Below are 18383 nucleotides of genomic sequence, written 5' to 3'. Positions count from 1 at the left end.
GAACGCTGTTTCGTTCGTGTGCACTGCATTGTGGGTTCGGTAAATTCAAAGATGGCGGACGACAGCGATAACCGGGTTACTCCGTTTGAAAATGTCGATGAAGTTTTAAGTCTTTTATGGGGAGATGATGTAAAGGAAGATATATTTGAACGTTGGTCTCAAGGTATTATAAATAGAGGTCGTGAATTAGAAAGATCAGTAAGTGACAGAAACTGAACGAAAGGGACAGCTGACAAGTTTCAGCTGTCTTAAAAACATTGTAACTCACGAATACATGTGTTCTCTACCTTAGGTTTTGTGTTTTCTACGGAGGAACCTAGTGCTTTAGTTCAGGAACAAGGGGGACCGTGCGCCGTTCTTGCTTCCGTTCAGGTTATTTTAAAAAATAGATGGGTTGCTGAAAAAGTGCGCCACCTGTTTTCCTTTTTGTAGCTGTTAATAAGCTTGTTATTATTATTATTATTATTATTATTATTATTATTATAACTATTACTATTATTATTATTATTATTATTATTATTATTATTATTATTATTATTATTATGTCGCAGTATGAAACTTTGGAATGCTGTCCACATTATGAGTAGTATAGGGTGCATAGCGTAACCTACACCACTTGAGAAGCTATACTTAGAAGTAAAAAAAGGTCGATACGAACCTAATACAATCCTAAAATACATAGTGATATGAATCTCTCTACTTAAAAAGCCAATTTACAATATTATTAAATTCTGATTTTCTGTAAAACCTTCGCTATCTCTACTAAAAGCTTATACATAGTGACATAAATCTCTCTACTTAAAAAGCCAATTTAGAATATTATTAAATTCTGATACTCTGTAAAACCTACGCTACCTCTACTAAAAACTTATTTATAATAATATCAAACTCTAATGTTCTAAAAAATCTAAGTAAAAACGTCAGCAAGCTTGTGTTTCTAGATTCCTAGAGAAAAAACAAAAACCTAAAAACTGAAGTCCATAGCGCCCAAACTAAGTATTTATCTTAAATGTTCTGGCAACGTTTAAAGTGTTTGAGATGACCCACTTCTGCATCCGCTCAAGTACGCTGCGTGCTCTCGCTCCAAGTAGCTCCCTCACCGACTTCTCTAGGTTATTAGAGTAACCCCCCAGCATGTCAATTATTACATTGTACTGTTTAACCCTGTAACCATTGTATCTCTGCTTCAGCTCCCACATCATGGGCCCATACTTGAGTGTGCTAAATAGCCGGTAACTAGTTTAAACACTAAGTGACCGCCAGTCCTATATTCTCAGTAAATATCACAAAATCGAAAAATTCTAGCTAATCTACATTATCATGTGTTGATTAAGAAAAGTCAAGCGATCCTGAGACGCTTTGTAGATTTCAAGTCTAGCATTTTCTTTACACTGGGCTCAGAAGATGAAACCATGTTCTGTGACACTCAGAACTTTTTTCAGCTCGACTGCCGGTCAAGGTTTTCAAAACACTTAATGACCAGCAGTCCTATATTATCCATGAATTTCACAAATCAAAAAAATCCAGGTAAACCAAAGTATCATATGTTGATGAAAAAAGTCAAGCAAAATTTACTGAGAATACAAGACTGTCGGCCATTTAGTGTTTTCAACACCTTGACCGGCAGTCAAGCTGAAAAAATTTCCAAGAAACACAAAACATGGTTTGGTTTTCTGAACCCAGCGTAAACCAAATGCTACACTTGAGATCTATGTAGCATTTCTGGATCGCCTGACTTTTCTTTTTCAACATGTGATAGTTTAGATTAGCTGCATTTTTCGATTTGTGAAATTTACTGAAAAGACAGGACTGCCGGTCATTTAGCATTTTGAAAACCTTGACAGGTTAAGAACACATTTTTCCAATATGTTAATAAGTGTTTCAGGTCATTTATGAAGTTGTTTTTTTCTTTTTTAGGCATATATTTTAAAAAATATCCTTTTCTTAGAGGATGCACCACCTCCTGATAATTGGAGGCAGCTAACAGGTAGGTTTTGCTTACTTTCCACAAGGAAATACAGTTAAACCTCTATAAGGGTTCTCCCTCAGGAATTAGCCTGAGGTGACCACTTAGTAGAGGTTTTCTAAAACTGAGCCCATAATGTGGCAGAAGTTGATGTAGAGGGCAAACTTTATCACTTTCTTTACAATTTATTTATCATTCCCAACAACAGTAATGCGGAATATGATAATGTGTTTGGATGTTCTGAGGAGTTCACATCTAAACAACAAATTTTACAGTAATGTTGTGCCTAAGGCAAGCTGCTTTAGAATTAAGCACATCATCAGCAATTCCAAAACCTTATTCAGAGACACATGTATTTAGTACCCAGATTACAATGATATGTTGCATTTGATGAGCTGTAAAAGAAACTGGACATGCTTCGCTTATCTTGTGACAAAAATATGTCTTTTATTGATTGTTATGTAACAAGATAACGGTTTAACAGAGGTTAATTACAATAGAATTAGCCATTTGGGAAATCCAAATGGTGACCACATCCGCTTAATAGAGGCAGACCGTTCAATAGAGGTCACATTTACAGTAAATAAGGGAAGCAAATTTCAGGAAATTGATTGGTGACTGCTTAATAGAGGTTTTACTTTACAGTTTATAATGTTGTGATCAACTGTTCTGGTAGCAAAGTGAATGTATTTGTGGGGCAAGTGGGGTGTGTGTGTGTGTGGGGGGTTCCAACTGTGTCTCCAAGTGTGATAGCAGTGACATGGGCAGGGCCTTAATGGACTTTGAGGGAGTGTTAGAGCTAGATGAAACAGTAAGCAGTTTAAGAGAGCATGCAGAAACATTCAAGTGAGAATCAAGACAAATTACCTTCAGTTTTGTCTCAAACAGCCATCTGCACAGTCCTAGTAATCACCCAGCTTCTTTTAATGATACCCTGTGGCATGGTTTCAAAATTATCAGATTTAACAAAGACAGTAGGGACCTTAAGATCTGATGACGTGACAGGAATGAGAACGTGAAAAAAGCATTTAGGTTTTATAATCAAAACAACAGCTCTACACATGCTTCACGCTTTTTGTTAATTTCTTTTCCATAACTGCATGAATATGACATAAAAATGCCTTTTTTCACATTTGATGGAGGAAGTAAACAAGCGACCACAACGTATTCTTCTCTTTCTGAACTTGGATATGGTTCTTAGGATTCAACCCCAGGGTTGTTTGCCTAATGTGACAAAGGAAGTGAGTTTGAATAATTGTGACAAAGACTGAAAGAATGTAAATTCATTTCTTAAGCGTAGTTTTCACTGGCATCGCTGTCCTCAGATGTTAAGGTTTGTAATGCTTCAAGTGTGACAGCAGTACACATGGATCTTAACCTGGCATGACTTATGCTAGAGCAGCAATTTTAGCACCAGAAGTTGTGTTCAGTCCTTCCTGTGCACTTTCATGATCTCATTTGACATTACATTATCTTTCCAAATCTGCCTATTGTACACCAAGGACAGTGAATAGTTAGTAGTACTCTCTGGGGTGGTAAAATCTTAGCTGGAACACAAGTTAAAGTCAAAACCATAAGATGATTCTTTTTAAAAAGTAGAGTATTTTTATTTTGGAATACATTACTTATTTGTAACCTGTAGCTTGGTTCTTGCTATTAAATTCTACAGATGAGCAAGCTAGACAGTTTCTTGTTTGCTCTCTTTGTGAGATGCTTAGGAATGTCAAAACTGAGAAATTTACGCTGGTGTTCCTCAGGGATCACTTAATCTTTGCACCATGCATGGCAACAGAAGGATCACAGCCAGAAGGTGATGATACATGTAGTCCTTCATCCAACAGTCCAGGTATAGTCTTAGAGATTTTTTATCCTTACTTTCACAGGGTTGTCAAAACGCGCCAGCAACTGACGCTATCACCGGCTACTTTAAGGCTTTTGCTGCCTGTAAATTATGGGAAAGAAACGAAAAAAATGGATGACTAAAAAAGTTGTAAAATAGAAAAAGAATCATGATCTATAAGTTCCTTTTTGTGAAGCACCTATATACCTAAGAAACACATATCCCTAGCGATATGTGATCCCCCACCTGGGAAACACATATCCCTAGTAATATGTGTTCCCTTACCTGGAAAACACATATCCCTAGTGATATGTGTTCCCCTACATGGGAAACACATATCCCTAGTTATATGTGTTCCCCACAAGGGAAACACATAACCCTAGTGATATGTGTTCCCCTACCTTGAAGACACATATCCCTAGTGATATGTGTTCCCCACCAGGGAAACACATATCCCTAGTAATATGTGTTCCCCCACCAGGGAAACACATAACCCTAGTGATATGTGTTCCCCCACCAGGGAAACACATATCCCTAGTGATATGTGTTCCCCTAAAAGGGAAACACATTTCCCTACTGATATGTGTTCCCCCACCAGGGAAACACATATCCCTAGTGATATGTGTTCCCCCAACCAGGGAAACACAGATCCCTAGTGATATGTGTTCCCCCACTAGGGAAACACGTATCCCTAGTGATATGTGTTCCCCCACCTAGGAAACACATATCCCTAGTGATATGTGTTCCCCTACCTTGGAGACACATATCCCTAGTGATATGTGTTCCCCCACCTGGGAAACACATATCCCTAGTGATATGTGTTCCCCTACATGGGAAACACATATCCCTAGTTATATGTGTTCCCCACAAGGGAAACACATAACCCTAGTGATATGTGTTCCCCTACCTTGAAGACACATATCCCTAGTGATATGTGTTCCCCCACCTAGGAAACTCAAAACCCTAGTGATATGTGTTCCCCTCGAGGGAAACACATATCCCTAGGGATATGTGTTCCCCCACCTGGGAAACACATATCCCTAGAGATATGAGTTCCCCACCTGGGAAAGACGTATCCCTAGTGATATGTGTTCACCCACCAGGCTAACACAAAACCCTAGTCATATGTGTTCCCCCACCTGGGAAACACATATCCCTAGTGATATGTGTTCCTTCACCAGGGAAACACAAAACGCTAGTGGTATGTGTTCCCCCACCAGGGAAACACATATCCCTAGTGATATGTGTTCCCCCACCAGGGAAACACATATCCCTAGTGATATGTGTTCCCCCACCTGGGAAACACATATCCCTAGAGATATGTGTTCTCCCACCTGGGAAACACGTATCCCTAGTTATATGTGTCCCCCCACCAGGGAAACACATATCCCTAGTGATATGTTTTCCCCCACCATGGAAACACATAACCCTAGTGATATGTGTTCCCCCACCAGGGAAACACATATCCCTAGTTATATGTGTTCCTCCACCAGGGAAACACATATCCCTAGTTATATGTGTCCCCCCACCAGGGAAACACATATCACTAGTCATATGTGTTCCCCCACCTGGGAAACACATATCCCTAGTGATATATGTTCCCCCACCAGTGAAACACATATCCCTAGTTATATGTGTTCCCCCACCTGGGAAACACATATCCCTAGTGATATGTGTTCCTTCACCAGGGAAACACAAAACCCTAGTCTGTGTGTTCCCCCACCAGGGAAACACATATCCCTAGTGATGTGTGTTCTCCTACCTTGGAGACACATATCCCTAGTGATATGTGTTCCCCCACTAGGGAAACACAAAACCCTAGTGATATGTGTTCCCCCACAAGGGAAACACATAACCCTAGTGATATGTGTTCCCCCACCTGGGAAACACATATCCCTAGTGATATGTGTGTCCCTGCAGGGAAACTCATATCCCTAGTGATAAGTGTTCTTCCACCTGGGAAAGACATATCCCTAGTGATATGTGTTCCCCTCGCTCCATGTGTTTTTCTGTTTTCTAAGTTAAATATTTTTTCGTTTTGTTGACAAGTCTCTTTGCTCTCATGTCGATAGTAGACATGCCTTTGCTGATAGACTCTCGTTTCTTCTTTCTTCCAGTTTTTTTGAACCTCTTCTTTTCTTCTCGGAGTAGTTGTGCCAGTTCTGAATTATTGAATTAAATGAGAAATTTTCTCCCCAAGGGATTGCAAGTGTTCTTTGCCTGTTTTGCATTCCTGTTGGAACCATTTGTTTTGTGATTTGCATTTTATTTTGCTGCCTCTCGCTTTCAATCCGGCTTCTTTGCATGCTTCCACCAAACTTTCACAACTTAGTAATTCAGACGCAGTATCAATGCTATTATGTTTGACAGCTGCTACTAACCTGGATTGAACGGTTTATATCAATAGCGATATGTCTTCCCCCACCGGCCCTGTCAAGAAACACATGCCGGCTATTTTCTCTTATTCTCCTGCGACTTAAAATCTTTTTGACAACCCTGCTTTCATTTTTTTATTCAATCCCAATATAATGTATGTATGCAGACTTAGGTAGCCTATTACTGAAAAACCTCATTGTTTTCCTTTGGGCTTCCTCACAGCATGTCTTTCTTTTTGGCAAAACAAAAATCTTGAACTTGAATCTGAGCTACATGAAAGACATGAAAGATTTTTGATCAGGGGTGCTTACCATTTGCATGGAAAAACCAGAAATTCCAGTGGGAAAACCAAATGGTTTGTGCCATTCCTTTTGGAAAGCTTCGTGATCAGAGGCGATGAAACTTTTCTTCTGTTTGCAGTCTGTTCAGCTGATTTGGATATACTTTGTGGTGGCCTGTTCTCCCACCAAGTCTTTTATGTTTATGCAGAAGATTTCCACCCAGGTGGTTTGAGTAAATGCTAAGCCCTACAGGTTTCCCAGGGTAAGCTAGGGCTTAACAGTGTTTCTATTTCTACTTGGTATTTTTAGATTCTTATTCTCCTGATTATCATAAGTCTGTTTGTGTTCAAGAACTTACTTCACTATCAAGTGGAATGTTTCACTCCAAGCTGTGGTAAGTATTGGAAGAAGAATATTACAGCTAGACAGGCTTTGTACTCGTTTGAGCTCTTCAAATTCCATGACTTTCCATGACTTTTTCCATGAGCTTTTCAAGTTTTCCATGACCATAGGTTTAGTTGTCCCTTTCCAAAACATTCAAACCTTTCCTTATTTTAGGCTATTTTTTGACCTTAAACAGTTCAACAGACGTACAAACCCTGGTGTCCACCAAAGTGTATGCCATTTGCAATGTGTATTTACCGGCCTCAGCTCTCTACATTATTGTATCTTACATTGTCCTGGTCTTGTCACCTGCAGTAACTGATCTATCTAACAAAACTTTGATTCTCCATGACTTTCAAGGAGCGACAAAAAAAATTATTAACTTCCGTGACATTCCAGGCCTGGAAAACAAAATTCTTAAATTCCATGACTTTCCAGGTTTTCCATGACCTGTACGAACCCTGTTAGAGAGAATCATTTAGAGTCGTGTTTACAGAAAACAGCAAAGATCAATAAAATATTTGTACGACGTGACTTAGTTTTCCTTTTATATTCATTTACCGTTCATTATAACTACATGGAAATCAGTGGATTCACATTAGTTTTATCCTTAAGAATTGTTCTGAGCTGTTTTCATTTGCTCATTTTTTATTTTGAGAAATTCTCATTGGAGTCAGCTGTTTGCCGTTTGCAGTAAACGTGACTGGAAATCTCTTTATTATGAAAACTACTAATCAAAATAAAGAATTTTCTTCCCCCTTAAAAATTTGAAAAATTGAAAACAAAAAGCATAAAAATAATCTAAAAAAAATTACCAGTAAAAAAGCTTTGTTTGATGCACTGTCAGTAGTGTAACAACCTGTCATCCTTGACTTGGCTGCTTCACAACTTTTTTTTTTTCATGTTGAGTCATAACATCATGACAGCACTTTGATTATGCCTGGGAAAGTGCTAGATGGGATTTGAAGCAGATTGTAGCATTCTCTATAGGCATCTTTGAACTTACAGAACTCCAAGTGAGGGTGATTTGTTCGTCGTGTGCACTTTTCTCAATATAGTTATTATCTGAGGTAAATATCCTCAGTCCAAGTTAGTGAGATGAAGAGTGAACCACCTTGACAAGGTGCTAGTCTTTGGTAATGAATCGTATCCACCAGGAACACATAATAATATTGCATTTAGTTAATATTGTTACTTTTCAAAGTTACCTTCATATGTAACAGTACTCTTTATTTTCTTTCTTTTCCAAATGAAGCCAAATCCAGTGTCATGTTTCAGAGCATGTCAGTCAAGTCATCAAAAAGAATATAGCTATGTTAGAAGGAAGATTTGGTGTTCTCTTATTTCTGTATTCAATGCTATTGACGAAGGTACGCAACTGTCTGTTTTGCCAAGAGTTAGAAGACTTGGCTTTAAATTTTTAATTGCCTTAACCCTTTAAGTCCCAATGGTGACCAACATCAATTTTCTCCTAACCATATCCATTGATTGTCAATAGATTTGTTTATGAGAATTAATAAATTGATCACGTAAGAAAAAATGCTTTGACCTTTCATGATATTCTCTCAACTTATTCTTTAAGAAAATGTATAGAGATCAGTTTGGAGACTTTGTATGTGGATATTGGGGCTTAAAGGGTTAAGACATCTAGGCATTGCAAGAAACACTTTATACATTTGCAATGTCTAGTTTCTGGCCAAGTTTGCTCTAACATTTTTCTTTTGGTGAACATTTTGTAAATTCTCATAGCCCATTGTCTTGATAATGTATTGATGTTGTTAGGAGAATATTGATGTTGATCACTGTTACAACTTAAAGGGTTACAGCAGGGTGCAAAGAAAGTTAGTTTTACAGCCTGCCATTCGGGCAAGCTATAGCTAGCATGTACTAGTCCACAAGTCATTTCAACTAGCCCCAAACCCTTTTTGATTTATAATAGCTGGATTGATTACAATCCTTCTGTAATTTGAATTTCCCCCCAAAACAGCACTTGCCCGTTAGGCAAGTTAAAAAATCACTAGCCTGATAGCAAAATCCACCAGCCCCGGGCTATCGGACACGACTTTCTTTGCATGCTGTACAGTTAGGTAAAATAACCTGTAGTTCCTATTTTTTTTTGGTGGGAGTCTGAAAAGGTGATTCCTTCCCCTCCCCCCCCCCCAAAAAAAAAAAAAAAAAAAAACATGTATATTACACATAACGTTCCTATTATTCACAACAGTGTTGCAACATTTGCATCTTTTTCTGCATTTATTGTAATACATGTTGAACAAAATGAATTATGGCAAGTATGCAATAATGCTTTTTTTCTCCACAGGGTATAGAAAGTATAAAATCAGAAATGGAAGACATAGGGGAACCTTTAGTAGATATAAACTTTGGGCATGGAAGGTATGGTTATGAAATTGTGTTGTTTTTTTTCAAAGAGACAATGATGACGGGATAATGATGTTGATGATGATGATGATGAGAATGATGATGATATAAATACTAAAATCTATATGAATATGCTATAACATTGTCAAGGCATTAGACTTGCTGTTCTTGCCAAATATGAACATGTGTGTTATCATTCTTATTTCAGTCAAACATTGATCAATTTAATGCTGACTGGGTATAGTGTATCAAATATTTGGGACTCTTCTAGAACACTATCAGGGCTAGGTATGTATAGAATTGGCATGTTTTAAACAGTCACCTGACTGTCTATTAAAGAATGGAGTACAGGCTTAAGGCTAAAAACCAAATTGAAAGTAGTGTTTTATTCTTTTTAATCTATGGGAAACTTGCTGCGCAGAAATTCATTAATCGGCCCACTTTCCTAAAAACAACCCCAGCTGACTAGTAAAAATAAGTTTTGGGCTTTTCTCAGTAAACTTTTGAACTACCAGTCTAAAGGTGTGCAGCTCATCTGTATTGTAATTTGTTCTTTGCAGAGCTAAGAGGTATACCTCAACAGTCTTCCATAGGATTTTTAACACTTTTAGAAGCCCATAGGTACTGCGAGGTGAGCCAAAGATTAGTGCCTTTGATTTCTTTTCTCAGCCCTATTTTTTTACTACTTAAAGGTAGGTATATTAAAACTTCTTGTATGTTTGTTGTCATGGTTTAGGTTGGTAACTTCTTTAAATCTCCAGTATTTCCAATATGGCTGCTTGCAAGTGAAACGCATTTAACAGTGTTCTTCTCCCAGGTAGGGTAAAATGGTTAATGTTTTGTTTATAAATTATTGAAGAGCACAGTTAGCTGGTCTAGCTAGTTTACAAAAGTATATAATCACATAAAATTCTTTCCCTGGTCTCTCAAAAAAGCCACTTATATGCTGTGTCCTTTCAAGCACCCCCAAATTAACATTTTTGACAGGGAAGCCCCCAGACTCAGGAAGTAGGTGATCCCCCTCTTCCATACTTACCTCCCCCCACCACCTAACACAAGCAGCTTTCAGCCTATTGCCACCCACTTAATTTTTTACTTCTTTTTAAAATTTTCTGGAAAAACCTGAGTGGTCATTCTGGGACCTGGGGGCCGTTTTTTGAAACTCCCAACAATCAACAGGCCTGAAAAGCTGTTGTTGTTTACATTCGAGATACTAGAGGTTTCTAATAGTTTTTTAGGCAAGATCATAAAACCATCGGTTAACAAACCAAAATGGACTGGTTTGCTTTCTAGGACCTGCGCTCTTATCCTTTTAGATTTTGGTTGCAATACCATAGAATTCCGAAAATAAACCCTTCCATGTATAAGCCCCTCCAAATACACTCGAAACCGGTGACGCAAAAAAACCTTCCGTTTAATCGCCCCTCCAAATATAAGCCCCCCCCCGGGGCTTGTACTTGGAAAATTGCCCTCAAATACAAAGTAAAACAAAGCAAAAATGGTAAATTTACTTCGAACTATAAGGCTAGCCCAATCGATTCGTAAACGCAAATTTCCCTCCTCAGATAAGCCCCTTCGAATATAAGCCCCTCCAAAAATAAGCCCCTCATAAAGGGCCTTTGGAAAATATAGGCCTTGGGGCTTATTTTCGGAATTTTACGGTATTTCATTTTGGGCCCAAAACGGGCCTCTGTGATCAGAGAGTTGTGACTGAGTCTGATGCCCTGTCCACTTGGCCACACTGCCTGACTTTTTAAAAATGTTATGTTAGCTAGAGAGAAACCACTAGAGCCTCGGGGGTTCTTTCCAGATAGTACTGTCCTACTAAAAAGATCAAAAGAAATTTGCTTATTTCTGCATTTTGGTTTTAGGATCAAAGTCTTACTGGAACAGAAAGTGAGAGAGAAAAGGGTTTAAGAGTATTTAAATCACATGATCAGCAAGGTAATGCTGAAATCTGTTGTTCCTATTCAATTCTATGATTATTTTAAGAATATTAATTTTACCCACGATCTTAATTAAAAGTATTCTAAAATACTATTTTATTCTGAAATATTTTCCCATTTGTGACACTTAAAGCTAAAAATTGTCAGCTGTCTGCAAATAATGCACCTATCAATGTAAACCCAGTTGGGGGGGGGGGGGGGAGTGCAGGCAAGGGGTGGGGATTTGACAAATTTTAAAATTTTTTGATCAAATTCCCCAGGGTGGGAAGCGAAAGGTCAATCAAAACTGTCAAAAAAGCCCCCACCCCAGGGGAAAAATCTAAACAAACAATACTATGATACTATATAAAATGAATGAAAGAACATTTCAAAAGAACATTCTTACTACTTTTATTTAACGTTAATGTAAGCTCCGTTAAATTACTCCCTGTAATTAAGTATTTTCTCTCTCCACTAGCATCTCTTATTTTGAACAACATAATCACTCCAGGAAGATTGATCGTGCTATTATATTAATGAAATGTAAAATGCTTTATAACATCGGCTCAACATGTCGGAACAGGTCAGATCAGTGACCTGTAAAAAATCCTCTGACTTTCATGATAGAATTTGATTTCAATCGAGGTTTACAATCAGATGGGAACTTGGAGATTAAAACTTTCTCAAAATAGACATTATCTGTTTAGATGACAGTGTAAAGTATTGGATTATGGCGATTAAAACAAATGAAAACTTCATAACTTTCTCAAACAGCGTGACTTTCAGAAAGCCTCGAGGGACGGACTTGGTTACCGCTTCTGAATTGATACCAGACTTCTATTGGTCAAAGCCAAATGTCCCGACCCCAGGGCCGCTTCGCACGATCAAAAGCCCGACAGGGGGATAGTCTCAGGCATCAAATCCCCTCCACTTGCCCGCACTCCCCCCCCCCCCCCCCACGGGATTTACATTGATAGGTGCATAAACACCTCTATAAGATCAAAACTAAGAATTGGTCCAAGAGAGTTTGCCATCAATGGAGTTCAGTCATTGTGACTCTCAGTTAAATTGGACATCTTCCAAAGATGGAGACTTCTGCCTGTTCTAGGGGTGTCATTTCCAAAAGTGACTAGGCTGTAATCTGTATTTTATTTTTTTGATGATCTGTTCTTGTTTTTCTCTCTTAGACAATGGCTTCATAACGAGCGATAAACTTGGAAATGTTTTAGAAGACCTTGGTCTTGTCTCTGATCCAGAATAGTAAGTTTATCATATTCTGACAATGAATTAGTCTTTTAAACCTTCAGAATTTAAATCATTATCTTTTTTCTCCATTTTGTTTCAGCGTCTCCTTTATGAAAGGTCGTCTTGACCAGGATTCTATGGGAATTATTCTCCTGCAGAATTTCTTAAAAGAGTTCTTTCCTGGCGAGGTATGTTAAAACTGAAACTACTGACACCATGTGGCATGAGTAAAAAAGAAGGGAAGTAGCTGATACTTGCCACCAGTTTTGGAGCTCACGTCAGTGGTGTTTGTACTTGAATTTATATCCCAACAATTTAACAATAGATGTAGTTTCCGTAGGTGATATATCTGTGGTGTTACTTACTATTAATTTCGTAAGTGTAGTGTGTAAAGCAATGTTTTTGAAACTAAAATATTTGTTTATGATTTTTTACTGATTGCAGGACCTTTCCGCTGGTGATGTTAAGCCATTTAAAGCTTTTCACTACAATGGCCTCGGTATCAGAGAGGAAGATGGAACGAAAAAGGTATAGAGAAAAACAGCTCTGAATCCTTGGTGTAAGAACCTCTCAAATTCACGGGTGACCTTAAACCTAAAGAAAACAAAGAAGTCAACTCCACAGAACCTAGGAAAATAAGAAATGCCAAACAAAGAAAACGTTCACAGCTTCTTACACCAAGGTACACAGTCAGAAAAACTTTCAACAACTTCACTGAACAAAAGGACAAACTGATAGACAGAGACATTTTGGTATGAAAATATCATGTTATATATTTGTCAAGTTTATATCAAAACTCAATAATTCATGAGAAAAGTATGAATAAATGGCAGTGGCTTTTAGTCAAGTCTTAAAACATCTGACTGACTCATGCCTTAAACCTGGTAAAACATTTGAGCTTGTTTTGTAACTGTTTCTTAAAAGATACTGTACTGTATTTACCATGAATAAGTGCCACAGCCCTAGTTATAATCAAAATCAAAAGACGTTAATTCTGTTAGTTTAATACGGAAAATAATAATGCCATAGTTAATAAAGTTCTTTATCATGTGTTACTTTCAAATACTTATAAACGCCTCCTTTGGATAAGTGCCGCGGCACTTTTTTGAATAAATATGGTAGTCTAACATTGTGCTGTGATCTTTTGTTCTCCAGGTTGCTTACACGGAAGGACTTGCTTCAATAGAGCCAACAGACTTTAGCCACATTGCCGAACAACAGATTGTATCCTGTCTCAAGACAAAGTGGTCAGGAATTTGGTTGGAATGGCAGGGAAAACATATACCATCATTAAACTAAACAGACTTCCATTCATTTTGAGCTGAACCTTGTTGGTCCTTGTACAACCTGAAAAGTTCTTTAATAAGTGCTAGAAGGGAGTTTGTACAGGTTTAAAATAAGACAGTTTCAGATTAGCATCTTATTTCTCCAGTGGTTTAGCTTCATGAGTATGTCATTTTTTATTACCTTGTTATGGGGCTTCTAGTCTGTCCCCCCAGAGTGCAAGTAAGAGCAAAGACCCCCCAAACCCCTTGTGCTAGCAGTCAATAAATCCCCGGCGTTTTTTATGATCTCTATATAGAAAGTAGAAGGTCTGTGAACAGAGTATGGGAATCCATGCATGTGTTAACTCCTTTATCAAACACTACTTGGTGCAGTTTGAAAACAAATTTATTTGAAGGTGCAGAAAAATTATTTATTTACAAAATTTACATGACACATAATCTGAAGTTCTTTAACCATTGAATGGGCAAATTTTTTTCACTTGAACAACTCATCAACTTAAATTATGGTGTGCAATGTTTAAAATATTCCTAAGTACTGTAAAATGCATTGCAAGTGTGATGTAAAGAAAAAAATTCTGAAAGTACCCAAAACCTACATTGACCCTCTCTCTTTCTTGTTTGCATGTTTCTTGCCCCCCAACACACACAAACAGTTTTGCATACGCATTGTTACATTTCTCTTGGGACGATTGAAAGTCCCAAGAGAAGAAGAAGACAATGCGTACGCAAAACTGTTTGTGTGTGTTGGGGAGCAAAAAACATGCCAACAAAGTGTACTGTGGGAAATGTGGAAATGGCGAATACACATGCCCTCCTGTCTTGGAAGGATAATTCTATATACAGCCCTAGGTTTCTCCTATAACCTTCCTACTTGAATTACAGCTTAAGCAACATATGAGAATATTTATAAGATACTAGACAGATGTGGTTCTGCCTCAAGTTCAGTAAGAAGAGAAGAGATGACTCCTCAGATAGACTTCAAAATTTAATATTTGGAAGAGAATAAAGTTTGTAACTGACAAATAACTTTCTGTGATGATGTCCTTGTTTGCCCCTGGCACCTTACTTTTTCTCCTGAAAGACTAAGAATGTTTTTTTTCTTAAATAAAAATTATAAGCTGGGCACCCTGGATTTCACAGGTTCAGAGTATTGGGATGTTTACCACCTACACAAACCACCTGGGTGAAGTATCTTGTGCATAAACATAAAACTTTAAAATTTGACGTGGTGGGAGAATGGCCCACTACAAAGTATATACAAATCAGCTAAAGACACTAAAAGAAGTGGAAAAATTGCTTTGCATTTTCCATCCAGAATTTATGGTTTTGCCATGTGAATGGTAAATACACCTCGGCTCCCCTCAATTTTTCTTTGAGCACAACTTTCAATGACATATTAACTATGACCACCATGATACAAGTATTAATTTCATTACATCTAGGTCCAAGTTGTTCAAGAGGTGGATAGCACTATTCACTGTATAAATCTCTATCCAGTGGATAATACAATATTGGTTTCCTTAACAGTGATCCACTGGATAGTGATATATCTGGTGTTGAACACTATCCAGATCTGTTCTGGATGAGGGTAATAACTTTATACCACTAATCTGGAGATTTGTTGAGCATAATAAAAAATGAAACTATTGAACAAGTTACTTTGTACATTGTATTTATGAATGAATATATTGATAAACTAAGTAACTAGGTAAGCCCTTGTCTTTATATCTCAAACTGCCCTTTCCCTCTCGTGATATTTCTGAGTTTCTTGACGCAGAGATTTACATCAACATGAGTGGGATTCCATTCCTGAAGCGTAAGGTCTGCAATTCAGTACCCACACCACTAGACCACCGATGATTTGATGCTGAGTGGCAGTTTGGTTGAGATTATATAGGGAAAACCCTAAATAGAAGTTAACCGTTACGAGTCAGTGCTTAACCCTAATCACTATAGTCAGTGCTCACTCATACATATAAAAATTATGTTGTATAAGCATCACACGGTATCCAAGGGCAGTTTGAGATATGGAAACAAGGGATTACCAAGTAACCATGCAGTGGCATTAGGGAGCTTACACAACGACAACAGCAACGCCAACGAGAACAGCAAAAAAGCAATAGGTTTAGATTGGCAAAACAACAACTCTGCCCATGCGTCACGCTTTTTTGTACATAATTATTTTCTTTGCCATCACTGCATAACAACGACCTGAAAATAGCTAATTTCATGTTTTGTGGATGCACGAACACAAGACAATGACTTTCTTTCTCTTTTCCTGAACTTTGATACAGTCTTTTAGAATTCAGCTCCAGAAAAAAATTGCCAACATTTGATGAATGGAACAAGATGGAATAAATGCGATAAAGTCTGAAGCAGCGTGAATTGACTTTTTAAGTGACGTTTATGTAGCCGTCACTGTCATTGTTGCTTAAGCTCGTTATTATTTAAATAGACCCCCTATTGTTACTTAAAATAATGTACCACCCCTCTTAAAACACACTTGAAATAAATAAACCATCCACTCTACTGCATGAATTAGTCACGACATCTCTTGTTCTACATAACCAGGTCTAAACAGTTCCAACAGGAATAGTTTTGCCATTGACAGTAAAAAGCATCAACAATAAATATTGATGATTAGTTTTAAAGATTTCATCATCAATGTACAGTGTACCATTCTGAAAATGTCTTAAGATCAAAATTATTTTCCAAATGAACACACACCATCAACTTGTTGAGGGAAGCAAGATCATCCTAGCTTGTTGATCTGGACGTAGTACAACATCACATTGATGTAAGATGCATCATCCTGAATAACTACAAAGCATCTAGCCACATGTGCACACTAAACTGAAAACATACCTACTCCCATCTTTCGGCCAGTATTACAGTGAAGTGAAGAAAGGTCCACAATAATATGAGCATTCACATGAACATACATGACATACATATCATCTGGAATGGTGTTTCTTTGAATATGTGTCTTGGACCATGAAGTAAACTCCATAAAAAGAAATAAAAATCCCCACAAGGGAAAGTCCATAAGCTCCTCGGTGCATCAATGCGTCAGACGGTCGTTTGTTGAACGAATAAACTATAGGTTTTTCCCCAGACTGTAAAAAAAAAAACAACTTATAAACATCAGGATTCTCTCAAATTGTTTCTGGGTATAGATTCTGCAGTTTTACATGATACTCTAACCTGCCGTTTTGAAGCACTAGGCTTATACAACTTTGTGTTAGAGGGGGCTTTATAACCGGAAATTTATAGTAAACGCTCTTCCGAAAAAGCTATGGTAATAAGCAGTACTGATAAAAATATCTTTTGCATTATACTGGTTTTCAATATAAACGGAATTATAGGGGGCTTATCATCGGCTGAAGTTTATGTAATTTTTGTTGACAGGTAGATTAGCCAATAACTGAAGCGTTTACAAGCAGAAATTTTCTATACTTAATTACAATATAATTTATTTCTAGCGGTGGGATGATCTGTATATTTTACTCCCATCTAAACCTCGAACGGTTTAATTTGCTCGCAATGACGTCAACCAGCTGTGTTTAGAAATGGCATTTCTTTCTTTTCCTCATTTTTTCCTAGTTATAAGTTATTTTCACTCTCGATCGTTTGATGTCATCGTGTTGATTGCATAACAGGACAGGTTACTTTAAAGTCAAACTTAATAAACAAAGATTATTTTCTCTGAAAATAAACCACTTTGATGTACCTCTCTGGAAGGACAACATGTTACTTTTCTACAATTTACCTCGCAGCACATACAAATAGTACAGAATGAAATAAGCAGCATAAAATAATGTCTGGAACGGATTAATGAGCGCGGAGCAAGGTGCGTAATAGGGTGCACAATATACGACGTCAACTAACCATTTTAAAACGAATCAACTAAAGAAGAAAACAGAAAATAAGAAACGAATGGGCATCTAAAGTGTTCCAAGCGCCGACTTACCTGGAAAAACCGATGAAATTCCGTTCTAAAATGGTGGGGCCATGATCTTGAAACGGCCGTGTGATAACAGCTACGCGAAAGGTACAAGCACTTGTTGACGTGACCCATAACTGCAGTCGAAAAAAACGGGATTCCCTTCAAAATTAACTAGCTTCCTCGCAACACTGATGAACAATCCTTGATTTCTGGGAAGTATCGAGATTTGATGCGAGGAAACCGTCTTTCGAGCGAGGAATCAGGCGCGCAGTCGTGACGTACGAGCGCGTAAGTTTCCGCGTGACCGAAGCGTGACCCCTTGATAGTGATCTAATAGCTTGGTAACCTCTCAGGCTGCTCTTCACGTGCCAAAGAACACGAAGTATATCTAGCTAGGAGGGGGTGGGGGCAACAGCCACTTCCAAAAAAATATTCGGTTCGACATGTACAAATTTAAACATCATCAGATCTGAGGCTGATGAAATTCAGTTGTGGCTTTAAAAAAGAGGCTAAGAGCAAACGCCCTCAAGTGTTCCCTAGGTGGAGGGTTTTTTCTGATTGTGAAGTCATTTCTGAGGACCAAGAGACTATAAAGGGGACAGAGAGGGCATCCCCCATATACACCCTATTCCATAGGTAATTCGTCTCGAGATATTTTTAGAACCGCAGATCCCAAGGGGGATTGGACAACAGCCAATCACATAGCGCGAATGTATTCCGCGTGGACGACCCACGCTAGAGCCACGCGTCCTCCACGA

General features: G+C 38.0%; 1 protein-coding gene and 1 long non-coding RNA gene across 2 annotated transcripts; one reads left to right on the top strand and one right to left on the bottom strand.

The window, feature by feature from the left end:
* The first annotated feature begins 36 nt into the window (after positions 1–36).
* Positions 37–13701, top strand: LOC140930132 (ubiquitin carboxyl-terminal hydrolase MINDY-3-like). Its single transcript, XM_073379800.1, has 15 exons — positions 37–163; positions 293–372; positions 1918–1987; positions 3636–3812; positions 6773–6857; positions 8103–8217; positions 9165–9238; positions 9432–9511; positions 9784–9854; positions 9960–10040; positions 11095–11167; positions 12336–12408; positions 12494–12581; positions 12838–12921; positions 13549–13701. The coding sequence occupies exons 1-15, from the start codon at positions 52–54 to the stop codon at positions 13690–13692; spliced, it is 1407 nt and encodes a 468-aa protein (XP_073235901.1). The 5' UTR covers positions 37–51; the 3' UTR covers positions 13693–13701.
* Positions 13702–14046: 345 nt separating this feature from the next.
* LOC140930133 (uncharacterized) lies at positions 14047–17940 on the bottom strand. The gene is made up of 2 exons (XR_012164819.1): positions 17650–17940; positions 14047–16795 (listed from the first exon to the last, which is right to left on the bottom strand). It is a non-coding gene; the product is annotated as an uncharacterized lncRNA (long non-coding RNA).
* Positions 17941–18383: the final 443 nt, after the last annotated feature.

This window comes from Porites lutea, chromosome 3 (assembly GCF_958299795.1).
Source record: "Porites lutea chromosome 3, jaPorLute2.1, whole genome shotgun sequence".
NCBI lineage: Eukaryota > Metazoa > Cnidaria > Anthozoa > Scleractinia > Poritidae > Porites > Porites lutea.
Note: the sequence above shows the minus strand (reverse complement) of the source record. Positions and strands in the feature narration are given on the sequence as shown.

Excerpts from the sequence above, each read along its gene's own strand:
- LOC140930132 (XM_073379800.1), top strand. The coding sequence starts at position 52 with ATGGCGGACGACAGCGATAACCGGGTTACTCCGTTTGAAAATGTCGAT. Across the intron at positions 164-292 it reads ATTTGAACGTTGGTCTCAAG|GTTTTGTGTTTTCTACGGAG; the intron begins GTATTATAAATA and ends TCTCTACCTTAG. Across the intron at positions 6,858-8,102 it reads ATGTTTCACTCCAAGCTGTG|CCAAATCCAGTGTCATGTTT; the intron begins GTAAGTATTGGA and ends TTCCAAATGAAG.